This window comes from Cyprinus carpio, chromosome B9, assembly GCF_018340385.1.
Source record: "Cyprinus carpio isolate SPL01 chromosome B9, ASM1834038v1, whole genome shotgun sequence".
Classification (NCBI taxonomy): domain Eukaryota; kingdom Metazoa; phylum Chordata; class Actinopteri; order Cypriniformes; family Cyprinidae; genus Cyprinus; species Cyprinus carpio.
This window is the reverse complement of record NC_056605.1, coordinates 30,234,820-30,259,473: the sequence shown is the minus strand read 5'-3', so window position 1 is coordinate 30,259,473 and position 24,654 is coordinate 30,234,820. Positions and strand designations below refer to the sequence as shown.

At 30.7% G+C, this 24,654-nt stretch overlaps 1 protein-coding gene across 2 annotated transcripts; it reads left to right on the top strand.

Moving 5' to 3' along the window:
• Positions 1-680: 680 nt before the first annotated feature.
• tank (TRAF family member-associated NFKB activator) lies at positions 681-21,797 on the top strand. Of its 2 annotated transcripts, none has more exons than XM_042731891.1 (8): positions 681-889; positions 2,570-2,711; positions 2,813-2,924; positions 5,621-5,727; positions 8,763-8,830; positions 11,048-11,166; positions 14,705-15,084; positions 20,902-21,797. In XM_042731891.1, the coding sequence occupies exons 2-8, from the start codon at positions 2,613-2,615 to the stop codon at positions 21,064-21,066; spliced, it is 1,050 nt and encodes a 349-aa protein (XP_042587825.1). In that variant the 5' UTR covers positions 681-889; positions 2,570-2,612; the 3' UTR covers positions 21,067-21,797. The 2 variants fall into 2 exon arrangements, with proteins under 2 accessions (XP_042587825.1, XP_042587823.1); XM_042731889.1 differs by having other exon boundaries at positions 2,487-2,711.
• The last annotated feature ends 2,857 nt before the right edge of the window (positions 21,798-24,654 follow it).

Genomic DNA, 24,654 nt, shown 5'->3' with positions numbered 1-24,654 from the left:
AAATAAGTTCAATTTTTTTTACATTTTATATATATATATATATATATATATATATATATATATATATATATATATATATATATATAGATAGATTAGATAGATAGATAGATAGATAGATAGATAGATAGATAGTATACAGAGATGTTTTATAGAATAAATAAAGTTCTATTTTAATTATTCTTCTCATTAGAATGTATATATATATATGTATGTGTTATATATATATATCTATATATATTATATATATATATATACATATATATATATATATATATATATATACAAGCATGTGCAAAGGCCGAAAAGCATCAAAAGAACATAAATGATATATTAATAGAACAAATTGTACCTGGCATTGGATAGCCTATGCGTTGTTAAAGACATTTTTCATACCAACAATTGTGAGGGACATCACAAGAAAGTAAGAAAGAAAGAAAGACAATATGCCAACATTTGACATCTGAGTAAAAACTGCAAAGTGCACACTACAAATAATATTAATTTCATGTCCACAGTTGTACATTTGTAATGTCAAAACAATGCAAAACACATCATACATGCAAACAAGCATGCATATGACCGTGCTATTGTGTGTTTGAACAGATCAGACTGGATACACAAGCACAGTGATATTTATAACAACCCAAATGCGCGCAAACACAGGCACAGAGGCACACTCGCCGCTGATTGGCTGGAGCCGCGGCAGGCGGAAGTCGAAGGCGCGCGGGGATTCCCCGAGGGAAGTTCCAGCTCATTGTAAAACATACAAAATGTTCATTCGTACGAAATAGTTCATTTCCTCCCGTTAAACGCGTAAATATGCGTGTAGCAGCGTCGCGATGTCCAAACTGCGCGTAGCTTTATGCGCTTGGTCTGTTTTGGAGTGAAGGTAAGACGCCAGTGCTGCACACTAATGAGTGCACTCACTTCATTCACTTCACTGTGATGTGATGTTCAGATATCAGCATGTTTGACGGGTCGCGTTTTACTTTTAGCTGGTCGAAAACGCCCCAGGTTATCTATCATGAGGGTGTTTGGTTGTGTTTGCTGTTATATTTCTGTTTCTTACTTGTTTTACTCAGAGTGAAAGTGTGAAGCTTGCTGGAAGTTTCCTGGAAAACTTTGTTTTGAAACACACCATTGGTATCCAGGCCGGGGCTAGTTAGTTGTCACAAGGGGTATATAATAATTACTTTTATCAGTTTTGATACAAAACTCCAGTGACACAAACGCTTGTTGTACACGATCATCACGTTCTCATCTGTTTGCTAACAAGTGAGCACAATAGACAAGAAAAATGAACTTGAACTGAAGGAGTATTTTAGATAAATCAGTCAATATGTTGGGATTTTATACAATATTAAGTGGCCAAAACAATGGTGTGTCATTTTGGCATGTTGCCTATTACATTTCCGCATTTTAAAGAATAATTTTGTGTGTGGAAAGCTTACATTAGTTTCTTAAATGTCAAGTTCCCATTGGGACAACTTGCCCCATATAGCCAACAAGTGTGTCAGAAGAGCTGTATGTTTTATTCTGGGTCATAATAGTGGACATGATCAATATCTTCTTGTAGAAGACATTAAGGGCCGAATCTGAATAGAAATTGGCTTAAAGTAGCAAACTTGGTTTGTGAAATATTGACAGGAATAAACATGTGACAGTTAGCCCCGGCCTCTCTGTAGAGCCAGATATAATCAAGTTTTATTTTAAACACATTTATTTTAAATGATTCCTCATGCTTTTATAATGTTTGACATTTCTTTCCATCTCTGCAGTGTTTGGCAAGACTATACTGAACTTAAACTGAATCTAACATTGCTATTATTATTAAAGGCATAAATGTTAATTAAAAAAAAATACTAAAAATAGTTTATTCTTCACCAAACCCAGGAGTTTTCAGTGTGAAATGTAAAAAGAGGATAGAAAAGAGGACGAACTGAATTTTGAAGTATAGCTATGCACTAGTTATCTAATGTTTCTTTTTTTTTATATATATATATATATTTTGGCACAATTCTTTAACGTCTACGAAATAAATTTCAAGAGTTTAGACAAACTTGTTTAACTGCGTTCAGACTTTGGACTGGCTGTGCAAATAAAAGATTAAAAGAAAAATATAAATGTATACAATACATACAAAGTGTAAATGTGTTTAAATAAAATACATGTTTTTTTCTGTGTCACATGATTTTTAAGATGAAAATGTGCAAGAAAATGTGACATTTAACATCCTACGATAGGATGTTAAATGTCAAGTTCTTTAATGTTTTCTAATTTAATATTATAGTAAATAATAATATTTACACTGACTGAAGCAGTAATGTAGACCAGGTGCAGGACTTCCCATTGCTTTTCACACGCTATCAGGTTTATCACATTCATGTAATGTGGGCATAAGATGAGATTTTAAACTGGCACTTTATGCTTTTAGTGTCTCTGTCTTTGAAACTCTGTGTGTTGATGAAGCTTGTGTGTGTTTGTAGCCGTTACTGACAGGTGCCGTGCTAATCTCGCTCCTCTGAGTTAAAGAAGGGGTGTGTAAGTGTTTGTGTGTGCCTGGGACTAGGGCCCGGGACCGCCCTGTTCGGGATGTTACTGAAGGCCCCGGAATGGACAGGACCATCAGTGAGCAGCTCAACAAAGCCTTCGAAGCGTACCGCAACGCGTCTATCGAGAAAGAGTTGGCCAGAAAGGAACTTCAGCACAAGGTGCCGTTTGTGAATGATCGGCTGGCTCCGTCAGAAGCGTTGTGTTTGAATGGTTCTGCTGTGAGTGAGAGAGGGCAGACACTAACCTATTGCTCTTGCAGACCGAGCAGTATCAGCGGCACACTCAGCAGCTGGAGAGACAGATAGAGGAGCAGACGAAGACCATCTCGCATCTTAAAGCTGAGCTCAGCTCCCTTCGTAAACATGCACCAGGTTGGAAATGCGATTTATCATTTCATCTTTAGAACTAAATGGCACAGAAGACTTACCCATGACGTATATTTATTAAAAGTAGTAGTCTTCCCTGACAGTATCCCTGCTTTAAAATGCGGAAAACTAGGAAATACTAGGTTAATACTTAATACATTAATGAGCATTAAAAAAAAAAAAAAAACGTTTGTATTGTATATAATTGTTTTTATGTTTATTATCTTTTATTATATTTGTAAAAATAATTATTGTATACAGTTCATTGGAAGGATTGTTATTAAGACAATAATAACTTGAGTTTGACTTAAATATATCCTTTATTGGGTACAATAATTAATAAGTTAATATAAATACCTCAAAACTAAATGGTTTGCCTAGTATACACTATAAATACTAAGATTAGACGGTCTGTAAATCAACTTAGAAGCGGTACACACACCTCATATGTTTATTATGACTATTTCCACATTTTCATATAATATAAGAGCCGTTAAAACTGTAAAGTAACACAAATGTAAATATGGGAACTATCTGATGCTCAAACTTCTTCAAAATTGATTCCCTTTGTCTAGATTTATGGGACGGAGAAACTTTATGAGGTGCTTTTTTACATTTTTTTTTTTTTTTTAGATTATTTCTTTTCATCTACAAAACAAAGTTCAGGTGTTTAAGCAGAAGCCTTTAGATCAAAAAGTTTACATAGAAATTTTAATAAATAAATACGTTTGAGTGTGTCCAAACTTTTGACTGATAGTGTCATATGTATATATAGAACATATGTATATTTTATATATACTATTATATATATTTATTTATTTATACATACATGCACATTTATTAAATGTATAAAAATAGAATGCATTTCTACATTTATAAAAATATAATACTTTTATTAGCATTCATTTCGTTTGTCACCCTCTTTAATTACCTTTTTTAATATGGCATGATTAAATTTAAATGTGTGTTACATGTCATGCCAGTTAATGTCTTTCTTGTATTTATAAATTGTACAAAAAATAACTAATTTGCTGTGCGCTATGTAAACTAAGATAAAAAGCATCCGACAATTAAACAAACTGCATAATGCATAGGAAAATGATAAAAGCATTCCAGTAGAAGTATTTTTAATGCACATATCAGATCATTAAATGAGATTGCATGCTTAGTGTGAGAGTCAAATGTTATTTTAGCTGGCAGAGTACACAGATGCTACCGATCACATGCATGCTTTGATGTGATGAGTGCTCTTGTTATTGTTGGAAATTAAAGAAGCCTGTTATTAATATGGATTTAGGTCATCAGAAGAAAGGAGTGACTCATCCTAATGTATACAGACAGCAGTATTTGGACAGAAGTAGTCAATTTCCTTTACACTCACCTATATTTACAGATGGTGGAAAATGGTGTAACTGCAGCAGTGGTGACTGGACAGCAATGTTATGCAATTGGTATTTCAAAAGAGTGTTCAGTCTTCACAGCTGAAAGCACATGCTTTGCTGTTAGCTTTGGAATATATTGAAAATGCACAACGAAAGGATTCTAAATCACGCCTTCAAGTAATGGCCTCTTTAAAAACTGATCATCCTTTGATAGATAGTAGTATTTTTTGCTGGGTTCCAGCTCATGTTGGGCTTTCAGGAAGTGAGCGAGCTGATGCTGCTGCAAATGAGGCTTTTAATCAGGAAGTAAACACATCCCTCAGAGATCAGACCTATTATTAATCATTATGTATTATATAAGTGGCAAGAAGAGTGGGATACATGTACCAATAATAAGTGAAATACATCTTGGAAATGTCAAACATTTTCAATCTCTTTTAAAACTAGATTTGATCAAGTAGCAGATGTCGAAGGTCACACAAGACTGACTCATGCGTTTTTGCTTAAAGGTGAAGATCCTACTCTATGCTTGTTCTGCGAGATTCCCCTTTCTGTCAAACGTATTTTATTGCACTGTCCAGCTTTTAATGCATGTAGAAGACTCTTTTATGAAGTGAATTCGCTTAAGGAGTTATTTAGTGTCATTTTAGGCAGAAAAAGTGTGTCATATGTTAATGTAAAATTAAAATTGTGTAATATAACTTGTGTTTTTGTTCGTTTGCTGGGTTCTATTGTATTTGTTATACTTTTTTGTCATGAAAAATACCCTTAGATGCTGACGTGGCATTAAATAAATATATGTGACCCTGGAGCACAAAAGCAGTCTTAAGTCTCTGGGGTATATTTGTAGCAATAGCCAACAATACATTGTATGGGCCAAAATTATTGATTTTTCTTTTATGCCAAAAATCATTCGGATATTAAGTAAAGATCATGTTCCATGAAGATATTTAGTAAATTTCCTACTGTAAATATATCAAAACTTTATTTTTGATTAGTAATATGCATTGCTAAGAATTCATTTGGACAACTTTAAAGATGATTTTCTAAGTATTTAGATGTTTTTTTTGCAACCTCAGATTCCAGATTTTCAAATGTTCGTATCTCAGACAAATCTCAGTTATGTCCAATCATAACAAACCATGCATCAATGGAAAGCTGATTTATTCAGCTTTTAGATGATGTATAAATCTCAATTTAGAAAAACTGACCCTTATGACTGGTTTTGTGGTCCAGGGTCATGTATACTACTCTTGTTATTGTTGATTTGACTGTGATAACATGGCCTTGGTTTTTAATTTTTTTTTTTGTATTTTTCAGGGGAGGTCTGTGAGCCTGCGTACAGAAAACAGGAAGCAGAAACCTTGTCCCCTAGCGATCATCGCTCTGACAACTCATCCAGCTCCCACAGGACTAACCATTTCCTGGTGGGTGATTTCTCTTGTAAAGGGATGTGACTCTGGCCAGTGTTTGATTTCAGAGTTTTGCATTTCCTCTCGGTGACTTGCGACACTTCGTCCAAACACAACCAAATGCAGCAAGTTGTTTTTTCCAGTTACTGTGCTTTTGTGTAATTGTTCTGAATGGACCGAAAGGACCGTGACCTCAGACCTCCCAGCCTTTATATTGTGTTATCATCGTTAACCGCCTGTAAGCACAGACAAACCTAATAGCGGAGTTTGCCGTGCTTTGCTAGTTATCCACAGTTCACCCGAGGGTTAAGTTGTGAGAAATGTGTGAAAAAGATGTAGTTCTCTCTCTTCACAGTTTGATATCATTTTTCATCGCTATCTGTCCATAGTGAGAATGTTTCTCTAATTGAATCCAGTGTGATAATTCTTCTCAATTGTTTTAATGTATACACTCTTTAACCCACAGGGGGCACTAGAGCACAACGCTCTTCTGAGCTCCAGCAGATCTCTAACAGTGTAGTTGAGTTCTCTTATGAAAGGAGGTGTCACTTTTTTTAGATGACTGTTACTGAAAGATATAGACATAACAGCTTGAAATGGCTACTTTCTCCTTTTCCTGAACTTAATCTAGGGTAGATAATGGCCTCCATTCACGATCTGCAGTGGGCTTAACCTGTAAATGTAACAAAGCATGCTATTCTATGGCAAATTCATTCAAAGGCGCCATAATTAAGGAAGTAAGAAGTTTTTTTGTGAACTTGTACAGACTTCGGCGCTTATTAATGGTCTTTTTAGAAGTATTTCCTGCTAGTTGAGTCATACAAAACTCTTTAGGTTGAGACATTATTTTCACAACAATTAAGCACATATCCACCCAGTTCTCTTTAACTGTACTGCAAAAAAAAAAAATATATATTTTTTTTTATTCTTTATGAATTGTAAAATATCAATATATCATGGTAGAATTTGTTGTTTTGCCTTTACTTGATGCTTATTTAAATATATGTTATTTATAATATATTATAATATATTTAAGGAATTATTTTAATATTAAAAATTAATATAATAATGCACATATTATTTATTGTTATTTTACTGCATTACAGTAAAATATTATATATATATATATATATTATATATATATATATAATATATATATATATATATATATATATAATTATATATATATATATATATATATATATATATTAATATAATATCTATATATATATATATTAATATAATTAAAATAAATTAATAAAAATAAAAAATAAAATCCATTATGGTAATTTGGAGGGTGGGGGGATGTTATTTATTTATTTATTTATTTATTTATTTATTTTTAAAAAGAGTATTGTAAAATTATTGTATACAATTCATTAAAGTACTGTTATTAAGACAATTTTAAATCTCATTATTTTTTAGTTTGCCATGAACATAGCCTTTGATGAATAATTGATAGATAAATAAATAAATAAATAAAGGAAAAAATACATAACTTAATGGTTTGCTTAGTATACACTATAAAAATAAATATTAAACTGAACAAAAACAAAGAAAAATAATGTCACAACAGAAAATCATAATGGTCTTAAAAATAGTATTCATTTTATTTAGTAAAATTAATATATATATATATATATTTTTAATGTAGACATATATATATATATATGTATATATATATATATATATATATATATATATATATATATATGTATGTCATATATTATATATATATATATGTTTGTATAGATATATATATATATATCATATATGTATTGTAGTCTATATTATTGGTGTATTGGATATATATCATATGTATATATATCGTATATATATATGTAGGTATATATATTATATATATCTGTATATATATATATGTATATATATATATATATCATATCTATATGTATATATATAGAGTGTATATATTATATAGTATGTATATATATTATATGTGTGTATATATTATATATAGTAATATATTATATATATATATTATATATAGAATATATATATATATGTATATATATATGTAGTATATATATATATGTATGTATATAATAATGTATAATATATATATGTATATCTATATATATATGTATATATATATATATATATATATATATATATATATGTATTAAATATATATATGTGTGTCTATATATATGTGTATATATATTATGTGTGATATATATGGTGTGTATCTCTATTATGTGTGTGTGTTATATATCAGTATATCTTTGTTTGTATATCTCTATTATGTGGTGTCTTATATATATATGTGTGTTACCTATATATATGTGTGTATATATATATATATGTGTATTGTATATGTGGTCTATGTGTATATGTGTATATGTATATGTATATATATATATCTATATATATATGTATTCTGTATATATATATATCTATATATATATATATATATATATATATATATATATATATATATATGTGTATATATATATATCTGTGGTATCTATATATATATGGTGTATCTATATCTCTATAGGTGTGATAGCTATATATATGTGTCTCATATTATCTATTATGTGTTATATATATAGATAATGTGTGTATATAATATATGTGGTGTAATATATATATGTGTTGTATGTATATCTATATATATGTGTATATATATAATATCATGTGTATATATATATATGTGTGTCTATATATATGTGTGTATATCTCTGTGTGTTATATATATATGTGTATAGCTATATATATGTAGTTATATCTCTATGTATATGTTATGTCAATATGTATCTGTAATGTGTATATGTCTATATGTGTATATGTACTATGTGTATATGTATATGTATATATGTATATGTATATGGTATATATGTATAATATATCTATATATATATCTATTATATATATATTATCTATATATATATATATATATATATCGATATCCTATTATATATTATATATATATATATGTATGTTTTTGGATCTATGTGCTGACATACTGTAGTATATTTGGAATTAATATACAGTTTTGTGATTCTGTGTATCTTTTTGTTCTTGTGCAGATAAACGAACCCGCCGAGTATTCCAGGATGCTTCCGCAAACAATATCTGCTGCCTGCGAAATGAAGAGGTACATGAATCATATCGCTTTAAAAATTCATTTTTAATGAAGGATTTTACACTTCAGTCCCATGGGCACCCAGACAAAAGGTTTGATCTCGAACTAAAACAACTGATTAACAGCTCTGTAGAGTTTGTTTATTGGAATTAGCAGGTCAGTGTTGTTCTTGCAGGGTATATCTTGTATAATGTCTAAATAACATTAAAGGAAAAAGCAAAACTGATCCAGCAAAAACACCCCTGATGCCCCGTGCTCATTAAATACTTGTGCCTTTCCACTGATGTGGGGTCAGATTGGAAAAAGGGGAGGTGAACGTGTCTACATGTTTGTAAATGTCATGTTATATGACATTTAGAAGTAGGGAGGTTAAACTTGATGGTTTATGGCTTTTTTGGTTTAAGTTAACTAGGGCTTATTGGGGAAAATGTCACTGAAAGTGAAACAGATGACCCAGATATTTAAAGGGCACCTATTGTGCCCCTTTTATAAGATGTCTTATAATCTCAGATGTCCCCAGAATGCGTTTGTGAAGTTTCAGCTCAAAATACCCCACAGATCATTTATTATATCATTTTGCACATTTATGTTCAAACAACATGTAAAAGTAAAATGACCCTGTGATGAATATTTTTTATTTTTTTTGTGGTGGGTGAAATTATTTGTTTATATTGTTAGAAAATATTTTATATTTTGAATAAATGCTGTTCTTTAAAAAAAATGATAATAATAATTTTATCAAAGACTCCTGAAAAAAGTATCACAAGTTCCAAAAAAAAAATTTGGCAGCACTGTTGCCAACATTGATCATTCTATTAATAAATCAGCATATTAAAATCATTTCTGAAGCATCATGTGACACTTTATACTGGAGTAATGATGCTGAAAATCCAGCTTTGCATCACAGGAATAAATTGTATTTTAAAGTATATTAAAATAGAAACCTTATTTTATATTGTAATAAAATTTTGCAATGTTACGGTTTATTTTTCTGTATTTTTAATCAAATAAATGCAGCCCTGATGAGTATAAGAGGCTTCTTTAAAAAACATTACAAGTCTTACTGATTCCGATTAGCTTTTGAACGGCAGTGTATATGTCATATTTAAGGCAACAATGCAATACATAATATCATATTGTTGATATTAATTATATGACAATATCTGTAGTCAGTATTGATTAAATGGAACGGGGAAATCCTGCACATACCCAGCTAGGACAAAAATGATAAAAGCACTTATGTTCATCTACTGAAGTGTAACTGTGATTAAATTAATTAAATCAGCAAAATAATAACAACAACAATAACATCTTCATCAAACAAAAAAGAGATTACATTAGATAAAGTTTGATTAATATGTACATACAGTACGGGTCAAAAGTTTATTTTGACCCATTACTATGTTTAATGTTTTTGAAAGAAATTTCTTATGCTCATCAAGCCTGCATTTATTTGATCAAAAATACAGAAACAAAAACAATAATATTCAGCAAGGATGTGTTAAATTGATAACAAGTCATAGTAAAGACTTACATTGTTTAACATCTTTTTAATAATCAAAAAATCCTGACAAAAAAAGTATCACAGGTTATAAAATAAACATTGAGCACTGTTTCCAACATTGAGGAATAATAAATCCGCATATTAGAATGATTTCTGAAGTATCATGTGACACTGAAGACTGGAGTAATGATGCTGAAAATTCAGTTTTGCACCACTGAAATATATTTTAAAGTATAGTAAAAAATAAAACCGTTATTTTAAATTGTAATAATATTTCACAATATTATTGTTTTTTTTCTGTATTTTTGATCAAATATACTAATTCCAGGCTTGTTGTGCATAAGAGACTTCTTTCAAAACATTTAAAATAGTAATGTTTCCACATTTTTGTACTGTAGAAGTAAAAATTTGCAAAAAAAAAAAAAAATGTCTAGAACCGGTCCTGGCCTTAGATGGCCTTTTTTTGTAATAAACTTCATATTTTTTTATATATTTATAAAACTGTTACCAAAAAGCTAAAAAAAGAAAGAGTTTACTTTTAAAGTTTACATTTTGGCACAAGTAAAACCAAGTGGAGTGTGAGTCACTAGATATTTCTGGATTATGGTTTTTGTTTTTGTTTTTTTTTTCTGTTTTTTACGATATTGTTGTTGTATTTTTTTGTTTTTACTGATTTTTATAGATTTTGAAGGAGTCAATTTGATTTTTTTTTCTCTTTCGATTAGTGAGAATGCACTGGACACTTGGCAGGAAATCCAGGGGACTTTCCAGAGGATTCAGACTCTAACCAGAAGGCAGAAAGATCACCTGAAGCGAATCCACAAAGGAAATGAGACCGCTAATGGTAAAGTCATTTTTTAGAACCTAATTTGAAATTTCGGACTAATATGCTTTATTAAATTATAGCTGTAATACCACCTCACCACCCAAGTGTGTTTCTTTCCATTCTAATTAAATTAGGTAAAATAAAAACTGGAGTTACAATTACTTTTGAAATGTCACAACAAATTAGTAATTATATAGCTAGTAGTGTAATGCAGCATACTAGTAATTATACATTTCATTGTTTGTTTGTTCCCGCAATTAAAAGCAGAAATACTTGACGCAAAGCCATGGTGTAAGGGCTTTTTGCTCCAGTGACCTCTGACCTCCACGCAGCATTAAAATAGACTGAGCAGATAAGCATGTTCAATTATCACTTTGATAAATGTTGTTTTGAAGCAGCACACTGTTACACAATTACGTGTCCTCTGTGAAATCACTTGGAAAACAATACAGCAGTGAGATGTATTTTTGGACGTGGTTGCATGATGGAAAGCATGTGTGTGTTTTTGCCCCATGGAACGTCCATATGTATTAAACGTAATTAGGAGTGTTTGCTAAGGACAGCATTAATAATAGCTGATTGCTTATACTCCGGGTTAGAGCTTCTGGAAAACCCTAAATATATCAATAATCGCCATGCAAGTGTCTTAAAAAGTCTTTAAAAGGGTCTTAAATTAGATCAGAAAGCCTTAAATGCATAAAATCAAGGGATTAAATGTTGCATGCACTGCAAAAAAAAATTATATCTTCCTCAGTATTTTTGTCTTGTTTTCCAGTACAAATATCTAAACAACTTGAGATGCAAAATGAAGACATGAAGTCTTAAAATGAAGTGAGTTTATGCCTTAAACAAGAACCAATATTAGTTTAGTTTAGTTTATTTCATTTATTTATACAGAGACAATGCACAACAAAAGTGTTGTGTAAGCTCATTTACATCTGCAGATATATCTGTCAATAGTGCATGAAAACTTGTTTTCCCTTTTTTAAATTAAGTTGATTTTTTGAGCCCATTGGCAGATATTTTTATCATAAAATAACTTAATTTTGATAAATGTCTCAAAGACTTCTTACATTATTTTGCTTCTCAAGTAAATGCATCTTGATTTACGAATCTTCAGACATTTGCACTGGAAGACAAGACAAAAATAATATATATTTTTTTTTATTGTTAAGGTATACAGTAAAATTTATTCTAGTGGTTGGGAGCGGATTTATTTATTTATTTTTTGTAAAATGAATTAAAAAGTAATGCAAATCTTTTGGAAGTTGTTCTTTACTCGGTCTTCAAAGGGTTAATAAAACCCTTTCATGTAAAATAAGAACACTTTAAGGACCAAAAAAGCTACACTTGTCAACCACATACAATATGGGATATTATAATTCTGGTTTTATAAATGAAAAGTCCTTTTGGTTACATCACAATACAAGAACAGTAAAAATAACCGATTTATTGGCACCTGTCAGGTTAATTTAGTTATTACAGAAATAATAATCACCAATCTTTTGAGTACCTTTGAGAAGAGGTAAAATAAACAAACTACACGACTAGATCCCTTTAGCCAGTTCAAAAATATGTATAGTTTTTATGCAAAACAAGATGTTATGCAGAATGTGTAAGCTGCTGTTTTCTATACAATGAAAGCGGAGGGTGATAAATTTAGGCTCTGTAAGAGTAGTCAGTATGACTTGTTTTGCTGACTTGTTTTTGTCTTCTGATGCCAGCTATATGAACTTTTCCTCTTTTGTAGTTCTCAAATTTGCGGTTGTTCATATTGAATATTGATGCATTGCAGTCTGTTTTACGGCATGCAAGAATTAATGCTTTTTGCAGTCAGTGATGTCAAAACGATGCTGCAGCAGAGAAGGACAAATAACAGTGAAAGAAAGGTTAAATTATATAATATCATACTTTTATGGTGCTTTTTTTGGCCCTTTGGAGCTTTAAAGTAAATATCACCATTCACTTTTGTTATATGGGAAAGAGCAGCTCAGAGATTCCACCAAACATCTTTTTGTTTCACTGAAGAAAGAAATCAAAATTCCGAAATAAAAGTGAAAAATAGTTATAATATAATAATCTCTCACCTCACAGTGATCTCAGCTTTGCTGCTCTTTTAAAAAAAACAACAACAAAAAAACCATCTCCATCGTTTACAAGGAGGTTGAATAATGAATGTCAGTAATTGAATCTGATGCATGCTCTGATGATTATGATTTCATAATGTTACATTACTAGGTCCACGTGCCTTCTCAGTGTGATCACAGACTTTGATCAGGACGCTTTGGGGGTGAATTTCGAGCTCTGTAGTTGATTTTAATTGGCCGGTGTTGCCTTGCAATGGCAGCGGCTGACACAGTTGTTATGGTAGAGCAATTCTCACTGCATTGTTTGGTGCTAAAATTGACAGAGTTCCTCATTAATAGTCAGCGTTACATGGTGTGCATATCACTGCTGTGCTTTCTTTGCATTTGCATACTAATGTGCTCATATATATATACATATATGGGCAAGAGAGAGATGGACAAGAGAAAATGCTTGATGTCTTAATACTAAACCACAACCGATTTATCTTCAGGTTCTGAATGCAAGGAAAATTTGAGATTTTTCTGCAACAGTTACATGATGCCCTTTTCCATTTGTGTTCCTGTTAATACTGCATTTGCATTATTTTGTACATTTAGCCAATATTTCTATGCAATGTGACTGACTTACCATTACAGCTTGTGATGATCAAAAAGTGTTTGTTTATGATACCACATGTACTGATTATTTCACAGACTCTTTCAAAGATTTGATGCCACTTTCCTGGAAAGCTTTGGCAAAAACTGCAGTGATTAGTTCTTGCTTTTAATATGCATTTTTGTTTTATTTCAATTTAAAAAAAAGACATAGAAACCATTTTCTATTAGAAATTGCTAGTATTTTTCCCAAATAATAAGAAAGAATCGGCAAGTAACGCATAACATTTTGAAACATATAGACTGAAGTAGTATTTTCTTGTAAAATATGTGAGCCAGGAGCACAAAAGCAGTCTCAAGTCGCTGGGGTATATTTGTAGCAATAGCCAAAACTACATTGTATAGGTCAAAATTATAGATTTTTCTTTTATGCCAAAAATCATTAGAATATTAAGTAAAGATCATGTTCCATGAAGATATTTTGTAAATTTCATACCGTAAATATATCAAACCGTAATTTTTGATTAGTAATATGCATTGCATTTTCAAATAGTTGTATCTCGACCAAATATTGTCCTATCGTAACAAAACATACTGTACAATAATGGAAAGCTTATTTATTCAACTTTTAGTTCATGTATTATGTCCAGGGTAACATATTTGTCTTTTTTGTTTTATTTACACCTTTGGAAATAAGTTTTTACAGTATGCATTTAGCAGGACCTTTTATATTAATGTGATGTGTAAATGTGATAAACAGTAGTGTTGCATTACTCTTTTAGTTCAAAAGATCAATGAAAATCTATTTTTCATGATACGAGCGCTGGTGTTGGATAAATGCATAAAGGTTTTGTTGGTTTCCTATCTGTTTCCAGAGCAGTTTTCCATGCCCATCCAGTGCACCGAAGACACAGCAGAACAGGCCGAGGCTCCTTTTTCCTCACCGCTGAGGTCAGAGGTCGTCGATCCTTCGACCTCCACATCCCTGGCGTCACGTGGCGCCGGTCCAGACGGACCGTTTTTTGATTCCCTAAGAGGCCTGAGTGTGAAGTTTCCCCCGAGCACAGACGATGAGTACGACTTTCTCAACAGTACGCCGGATAAACGGGTGGACCTGCCCCTGCACAGGCCGGACCTGGGAGACAGCATGCACACGATGAGGGAGGAGTCTTATCCGTCATACTCTGCACCCTCTTCATCCGCTCACACATCTGCATCTTCTGCGTCACACGAAAATGTACGAGGACCCCAACAGGTAAGATGGACACTCACACCCAGGATGCACTGAAAGCTGCTTGGTAACTTTATTAAAGGAATAGTTCACCCAAAAATATGCTGATAATTTACTCAACCAGTATGTAGATGAGTTTGTTTCTTCATCAGAACAGATTTGGAGAAATGTAGCATTACATCAGTGTCTCATCAATGGTTGCTCTGGAGTGGATGGGTGCCGTCAGAATGAGAGTCCAGACAGCTGATAAAAACATCACAATAACCCACACCACTCCAGTCCATCAGTTAATGTTTGGAGAAGACAAAAGCTGTGTGTTTTTAAGAAACAAATCCATCAAGGATTTTTGGATGTAAGATATTGTTTGTTTTTAAGATTATGGTTAATCATTAATTATTTAACTTTAAGTATTTAACTTCAAATAACTCCATAATAACTCAAAATCCAGCCACATATTTGTTTAGAGCTGTTTTGGCTTTTAAACGGTGCTTGATCTGTGCAGATTTCTCTCTTGATTCAGATTATATGACTTTTTCGCTGGATTATATATATATATATATATATATATATATATATATATATATATATATAATATATATATATATATATATATATATATATATATTATATATATATATATATATATATAGGCTCAAAGTATAGCTGGAAAGAATGGTTTGAAGTTAAAACGTCATGATGGATTTGTTTCTTATAAACACAGCTTTTCAGAAGACATTTATTGATAGACTGGTGTGGATTACTTGTGGATTATGGTGATGTTTTTATCAGCTGTTTGGACTCTCATTCTGACGGCACCCATTCACTGCATCCATATGTAAGCAAGTGATGTAATGCTAAATTCTCCAAATCTGATGAAGAAACAAACTCGTCTACATCTTGGATATCCTGAGGTTGTGTAACTTTTCATTTTTGTTTGAACTATTCCATAAGAAGTGCTACATTATAGGCCAAGATGTATCTTATATTGTAAGAACGGTTATCTAAGTGTCAAAGTGATGTGAGAGACATGCCTGCCTGAGAAAATATCTGTAACAGCAGTCATTTTTAAGATTTTCTCACCCAGTCAAGTTTAAATTTGGAAACATTACATTGGATTTGGCTAATGCCACTCATAAAAGATATACCCCCAGTTTCACAGACAAGGCTTAAGCCTAATCCTAGACTAAAATGCGAGTCTGAGCTGTTTCAACTGAAAGAAACTTGCACTGAGTGATCTTAAAATATATCAGTGCCTCAGTTTTGTCTCAAGATGCACACCAGTAATGTTTTTTTCTAAATGCATTTAAAAAAATTACTTAAATGTCCTAATTGAAGTATGGCCTGATCCTGGTTTAGTCGAAGCCCTGTCTGTGAAACCAGGCCATAGACTTTTTTGGAGCATTTTAAAATCCAAACTCTATTCCAAACCCTAGTGAGCTGCCTTCATGTTTACTGCCTAGGCAGCATTCTAACTACAATGGAGCCTCAGAAGTGATTCATTCCCGATGCTAATCCACATGCCACATAACACATAGTGTTCCTTATGTGTGAAGTGCACAGGAGACGATTCTTTATAATAGAAATAGAAATACACAGCACTCTGAAATTGTGGTTAAAATTGTAAATTTTTAATAAGAATGCATTTCAATCAATTAATCAATTTCTCTTGAGTTGGGGCACCTAAAAATGTAAGAATTATACAAATCTAAGTAAATTGGGGTATGTCTTAAATGTTAATAACTCAAGTATGGTTTTCACCATGAAAATAGCATGGCATGGCGTTAAAAACAAAACTGGGTTATCATCATAAACTAAAACTAAAACCAAAACAAAAACATTTTTGTTACTTGGGGAAAAACAGACAAAAAAAATAAAATATAAAAAAAATTAAACATATTTTATTTCAGTTAGGTGCCAAGGCAAAATTTTTCATTTTCATTTAGTTTAACTTTAAGTACTAAAATAAGTACAACTAAATAAACAAAAATAAATAAATAATAATGAAAAATATATAAACATGTTAAAAGAATTAAAACCAAAAATGACATCAATAAAAATTAAAATAAATAAATAAATAAAATCAGAAAATATAAAAAAAATGATCTAATTGTAAATATTAACAAAAACTTCAATATTAGTTCAGTTATACTAAAATAACACTGAAAAACAAACAGCTCATCGCAATGCATTTTGGGATTGTCTCCAAAGGACAGGTGCAGTTGTGCCACAAAATATTTTAAGAGATATTTTAGAAGGCGTTCAATACAAAATGTTTTTAATTTTCATTTTGAGCAGAAGCCATAGTTTCAGCTCTGGTGTTTTGAGGCCTCCTTTCCAAATACTAACTGGTTTTGAATGAAATATGAAAAGTGGCTAATAATATTCTTTTTAAAAATGAGAGATCACTGTGCTGTAGTAAGAGGCAACCTCATATTTACAGTATGTATCTGACAATATTGCATTAATAATGTCGACTGCAGTCGGCTCTGGACAGGTGAACTTTTCCCCTCTTAAGAGTGTGTGGCCAAAGACAGGATTCATGCAACAGGAAGTGGTGTCAATCTGAAAGTTTACCGTGGAAAATTTTGCTCGCTGGTTTTTAGGAGAAATTCCAGTTTTCTGTTCCGTTGTTTGCAGTTTTTGTTCCTTAAATCATTATTAATCTCTGCATAGAAGGCTGTATAAAATGTCCCCAGTAATTCTGCTTATCTTTTTAAAAAGGCACGTGTTTGCGATGCCTTAAAATGCTGAATTTCTATAGGTTTTGCCATTTTTATTAAAAGAAAGCATAATGTCTTTGCTGTTTGAGTTGTTAAACACTTATTGAAAGCGGATTGTGATGAGCATTAAATGCATTTCATTCAGAACCTAAAAGTCTTGCTAAAAATGACTTCAATCTACCTTAACCTGCTTTACCCAGTATTTGTATGCTGTTTATGTTTATGCTTATTGTAAAGGTAATATTGTGTAGTTAGCTTGCTAACGGCAAGCTATTAAACCATTATACTACACAAAAACATTATTATACATAATTAATTTCATAAGTTTACATACTTTTTTATATATAGGGATCATAATTTATTATTTAAATTATTTGTATATAATTATTTATATAATAAATAATTATATTATACAATTATTGTTAATTATTATTGTTATTATTAAATGTAAAATGTGTATTGTTAATTTAAAATATGGATTATGCATTAATTTATTATTGTTATTATTATAGGTAAATGTAAAAGGGATTATTTAAATTTAAAATATTAATGATGTATTACTGTCATTAAATATGAATTATTTTTTATTATTATTGCCATTATTATTGTTATTATTAGTAGTAGTATATTTATAATATTAATATAAAATTACATTATTTAAAAGCATAATACACGCAAAATTGACAAGATAAACATTATATACAGTTCTGCTCATAAGTTTATATACTCCTTGTGAACTCTTTTTAATAGAATTATAATGTCTGTTATTATAAAAATTCTTATTAATATTTTAAATATGTATTATTTAAATACTGTTAATATAATAATAATAATAATAATAATTATTATTATTATTATTATTATTATTATTATTAACGGTTAAAATGAATTATTATTATTGGTCAACATATATTTTGAATTTATTACACAGGACAAAATCAGAATTTCTACAAATGATCTGCTCAAATGTTTTCACGCCCTTGGTTCTTAATTTCATGTGTTGCTTCTTTGAGCATCATTGACTGTTTTTAGCCGTTTGTATCTGTTTGAGTCCCTGGTTTGTCCTGAGCAGTGAAGACAGAAATCTTCTGCACGGTGATGCTGAGATCAAGAACAATTGTCACTGATATTAAGAATCAAGGGAATGCGAACAATATGATCCTGTTCAAGTGAAATAGTTTTTGTCTCGTGGAATACATGTAAATATCTGAATGCAGCTTTGCTTTTAAATGCTTAACATCTTACAGATTCTGGAAGGGGTGTGTAAACTTGCACATTTATAGCTGTGTATATTTGCAGCTCGTGAAATTGCAGAGAAAATCTAATTAAACGCATATAAGGAAGACATAAAAGAACCGTATGGTTTGTACCTGTCCATATGGAGAACTGTGAAACTCACACCTATTATGTAAGGCTCACATCTGCACAGGAATTCGGTGCTATCCCATTTAAGATGTCAATTAGGATGTGCTAAGACCACAGAGAGCTGTGAATCACATATTGCCTCGTCTTCTGTGTTGTCGTACTATTACACTTGTTTCCGGACTGTTCTTTTCTGCAGTCTTTGAGCGTAAAAGCATCACAGATACCTGGGCTCATCTGTTAAGAGCAAGGGAAAAACCTATAGAGTTGGTGAAACAGACATTTTGAACGGAATGGCTAAATTAGTGCTGTTTGCAAATGGGCAGAGCTTAATATATGATAACAGACTGATTATGACACAGTTTGTATAAATTATCATATGGCTGTACAGAATGTCAAAAAAAGAAGCTTTTTTCACTTCTAGAATATCTGATGGTTTATTATCATCATTGGATGTTATATTTCTTGTGTTTTTATATACAGTATATATATATATATATATATATATATATATATATATATATATTTATTCTGATATATATATATATATATATATATATATATATATTTTTTATTTTTTTTTTACTTTATATATATGTGTATATGTGTGTGTTTATATATATATATATATATATATATCATATATATATATATTATATATATATATATATATATATATATATATATATATATATATATATATATATATGATAAAATACACTGAATATTATGGAAGAAATAAAAAATTTCAAAAAATGTTAAAATAAAAAATTATTGATTTTCTGATTAATGATTAATTACTGATTTTCAAATTAAATTATTATTTTATGATTATTTTTAATAATAATATTAATTATTATTATCATTATTACACAACAACATCATGCAAAGGTATTAGCTTTTGTATTTCATTTTCAGTCTTTATTATTTTTATATTATATATATATATATATATATATATATATATATATTTATATATATATATATGTATATGTGCATGTGAGTGTATGTGTGTATATGTATGTATGTATGTATGTGTATATATATATATATATATATATATATATATATATATCTATATACTTTTACTATTGTTATTATTACACACCTACAGTACATCACACAAAGGCATTAGCCTCTGTATTTCATTGCACAATAATTTTTACATTTCTTTTACATAATTTTCAGGGAATTTTATCCTGCAGTTTCAGCATATATCTGTAGTCCAGATACTGATGCATGCTGAATAATGCTGAATACATTTATTTATTACATTGTATCATTATTGTTTCTTCATAATTTTATAATTTTAATGTGTGTGTGTGTTTGTGTGTGTGTATATATATATATTATCTATATATATATATATCTATATATATATATATATATATATCTATTATATATATATCTATATATATATCTATATATATATAATATATATATATATATATATATATATAAGATTAAATATGCAGACAATTCTGGAAGAAATTAAAACATTTAATATTATAATAAATATTATATTGTTTAGTATTATTATTCAGCTATGCCACATAAAGCCATTTTTTTTTCTTGAATCATCTCCAGCATATTTGATCCTGCACTATGAGTGTGTATCTCTAGTCGAGCTACGGATGCATGCTGAATAGTTTAATCCTGGCTTTTACTTCCGCATCATTTTCTGATGCCAGCTTAACAAATGGATAATTGTTAGTATGGTTGCCCTCATTGCTGTCTAATGTCCTTTGTCTATGTCCAGCTTTTTTGGACTCCAGACCTCCCGGACTTGTCCGCCCAGGCGCCGGGGACAGACGCTCAGCAGATGAACAGCCGAGAGAAGTGTGCCTTTTGCGAGGATGATGTACCCCCGAATCACATGTATAGCCACCTCAATTCACACTTCAAGAACAAAGCTGGCGATTGACACACACAGGCAAGGGGCGCCGCCGGACTGAAGCGGCCTTTATTCCTGGCTTTGTTAAGTAGCGTGCTGCCCGTCTGAACACATTTGCTCCCGTCCGTCAGTGACACGATGAAGAGAGCGCAGCCTTTATTTAATTAGGAGAACTTTAAACAGTTCATTTTAGGGTGGTTATGTCTTAATTAATCTTTTTAGCCGCATTTTAGTTTGGAGGCGTTCCGATGACTGGCAGTTTCACTGTAGAATAAAGACATGCTTCCTTTTGAAAGTCATTTAAGTTGATGTGGCAACCTAAAAGATAGAGGATGAGTTGCAAATGCAGTTTACGTGAGCTAAACGTCTCACCGTTGTACTTTTCTTTAAATGCAACCTAAACAACAAGCAGCTCTCATCTGTGCTACGCGTATATCAAATTAAAAACCAAATATCAATTTCTAGAATTATTTTACAGTTATGTCAGGCAGCTTCAAGACCTGTTTATGAATGTGTCACATTTGTATTGCAATGTTCAGGAATAAGTGAAACCGTCACGGGAGCCATATATCGGTAACTGTGTGCGATTTTAAGTCATAAATCCAATTCCACAAATGCTTGTTTTCTATAGCATAGGTTTCAAACACACTGTCTTAAATTAGAATCATTTTCTGCATCCTTTCCTCCAAACTAAGTTGTAATATCATATTTTTGTAACATTTCTGTTTAAAGTGAACGCAATAAAACCACACTGACACACATTAAGAGTCACTATATAATTGAAAACTTAAATTGTGTCCACAGGACAAATGTGAGGCCGGGGCAAGTTGTCTCATTTTTTAAGCACTCTTGTTTTAGTTTCAGCTGGTAAATTTAGCGATCGCTGGAAAAATGTTCCATTGAAGTGTTGTGGAAGTAATAACTCATAATTGCTTTAATTTGATCACTTAATTTTAATGCATACCACCTGTATGAGGGAATCTGTTCAGAATGAGAATAATCTTGGATAATTATTTCAACGATAAACACCATCTGGTTTACGAAAGCACTTCTGCACAGGTATTTCGGGTTAATTAAAACTTTGTTTCTGCACGCAGTATCCAATATAAGCTCAATTTGTGATTACATGCACAATTATCTTATGATTTATAATGCATTATTTTGTGGCCTGATCGCTGTTAGGCCTGTTTTAAGGCCATGTGGTTTATTCACATGAATGAGCAGGAGCGAAAAGCACTGCGATGAATGGAGAAATATGAACGGAATGATTTCTAGCTCAAAGACTGAATTAGCTGCTTAAATACCATAAATACCAAAAACAAGCTCTCATTTTGTTTTCATACGATCACATTATACCTATAAAATACAAGCCAAAAAAAAAGGCTTTTCTCACTAGCAGAAAGTCAGATATTTTATATATATATATATATATATATACATGTATACATATATAAAATTAAAAATGTTATTAATATTTTAAAAATGTTTAATTACAAAAATTTTATAATTTTATTCTTGTAATAATAATAATATTGTTGTTTATTTTATTAAATGTATAATTATAAAAAATATGCAAAAATGTTTTCTGATATTTCGATTTTTTTGTAGTAATAATAATAACTTATTATTTTTGTATTTTTTTCTTATTATTAATGTGTAACATTGCTTTTTCACACTAGCAGAAAAGCGTATATATTTTATTTTGTTATTACTATTAATAATAATAATTATTATTGTTGTTGCTTTTGTTACTATTATTATTATTATTATTAATCATAAGTATTGTTGTTGTTGTTATTATTATTATTATTACCCAACTTAAAGTCATTAGCTTTTTTTTACATTCCTTTTATATCATTTAACGCATTCTGTCCTTCAGTTTGAGCTCTTATCTGTAGTCTATCTAGATTAATCTTTTATTTCCCCATCATTTTCTGATGCCAGCTTAACAAATGCATAAACCATCTTAAAGGATCTTAAACCATGTCCTTGGTGCTGCACTGGACTGTGTGTGTGTGTGTGTGTGGATAATTAGCAGTCTTGTAAACAAACGTAATCATTTTCACTAATTCCAATGACGATGCGTTGAGCAGAAATGTGTGTAGTCACACACATGTGCAGTGAAGACCTCGCAGCGCCTCAGATTACAGCCTGCTAACACACACACACACACTGCATAGATGAGCTGGTGTGAAGAAGAGGAACTAGTTTTGTTGTTGTTTTTCTCACTGGCAGACTGCTTCGCTGATTCGCTGAAGAAAAGATTACCTCAAAATATTGATTTGAGGGATAATGCACAACTAGCTGGTCATCATCACAAAATAAACACTGATTGGGTGATTCAACAACACAAAGCAGGTTTTATTTTGGGATAGTGACCTGCTTACTGTACATTATCTTGCTTCTAGAGCTGTTCAGTTTGTGGTTCTAAAACCGGAAAGAGAATCAGCATTTTCCAGTCTTGGTTTCTCCCTCTGGAGTTTTTGGTTTAGGAGTAAAATCAGATATATGGTTAACAATCTTTTTAAGGTTTTGTTCTGCAACATAAATAATACTCATCCATATGTGAATTTTGAAGCCACTAATGCTGTTGTTGTTGTTGTTGTTGTTGTTTTTTTAATAAAATGTAACTTGCTTACAAGTTTCTAAATGCAAACTGCAGCTTAGAAGAATGTGAGTTTGCATGCTTGGCAAATCTGAAGACTGTTGTAGTTCTTATTTAGCAGCTTTAATCTGAAAGGCTGTTCTGAAGACCCATAGGAAATTCCCTAAGGAAGCCATGATGACTTATCCAGGTCAGGTCAGCCTACAAACTGATGTCATGACTGAACAGCTCTATTTACTGCTAAAAAATGAATATAAAATATATTTATTTTGTCGCTTAGTTCTCAACCAGTTCACTGTGAGATCATTTAAAATAATTGAAACTATTATTATAAAATATGACGTATATAACATTATACATTTACATATTAGTATTAAATATTAAAATAATCTAACTTAATTAAAAATATACTTTTTCAACTTTTAACTTAATTTATTTGCATATTATTCATCTTAGTATTATTACTGTTGTTTTATTAAATAATTAATTAAATAATGCATTTATTAAATAATAATAAAATAAAAATGTTCTTAAAGTATGGAATCCAAAAAAATAATAAATAAATAGTGGTTAAGTTAATATGTGGACTCTCCCAGTATCTTTTAATAAACACCATAATAAAAAAAAATATATATATATATATTAATTCCTTTCCTTTGATTAACAGTACAGCACCTTGACACAATTTTATTCATTTTAAAGAGTTACTTTATTAAATAAATTCATGAAGCAGTATTTTTTATCTAGCAGTCTCTGAAAAAATAGCTAAGCGTAAGAGCCTGGAGGCCATTTGTAACTGGAATGTGCGAGACTTCCGGTTTCATTTACTTCCAGTTATTTTACCTGTACAAAAACACTCCATTATGCTTCTTGATGTTACAAAATGTTATTTGTTATTATTGTAATGTGTTACCATAATCATAAACATAATGACAAACAGTTTGACTGTTTATACTGCACTTTATTCTTAGCTATTAACCTATAGCAGCTAATCAACTGGAAGTCTTGCACAT

What these genes read in the sequence shown, in the direction of transcription:
- tank (XM_042731891.1), top strand. Translation starts at nt 2,613, where the DNA reads ATGGACAGGACCATCAGTGAGCAGCTCAACAAAGCCTTCGAAGCGTAC. An exon ending in CCTTCGTAAACATGCACCAG is followed by an intron (nt 2,925 to 5,620) that starts GTTGGAAATGCG and finishes TGTATTTTTCAG; the next exon opens with GGGAGGTCTGTGAGCCTGCG. An exon ending in ATGTACGAGGACCCCAACAG is followed by an intron (nt 15,085 to 20,901) that starts GTAAGATGGACA and finishes GTCTATGTCCAG; the next exon opens with CTTTTTTGGACTCCAGACCT.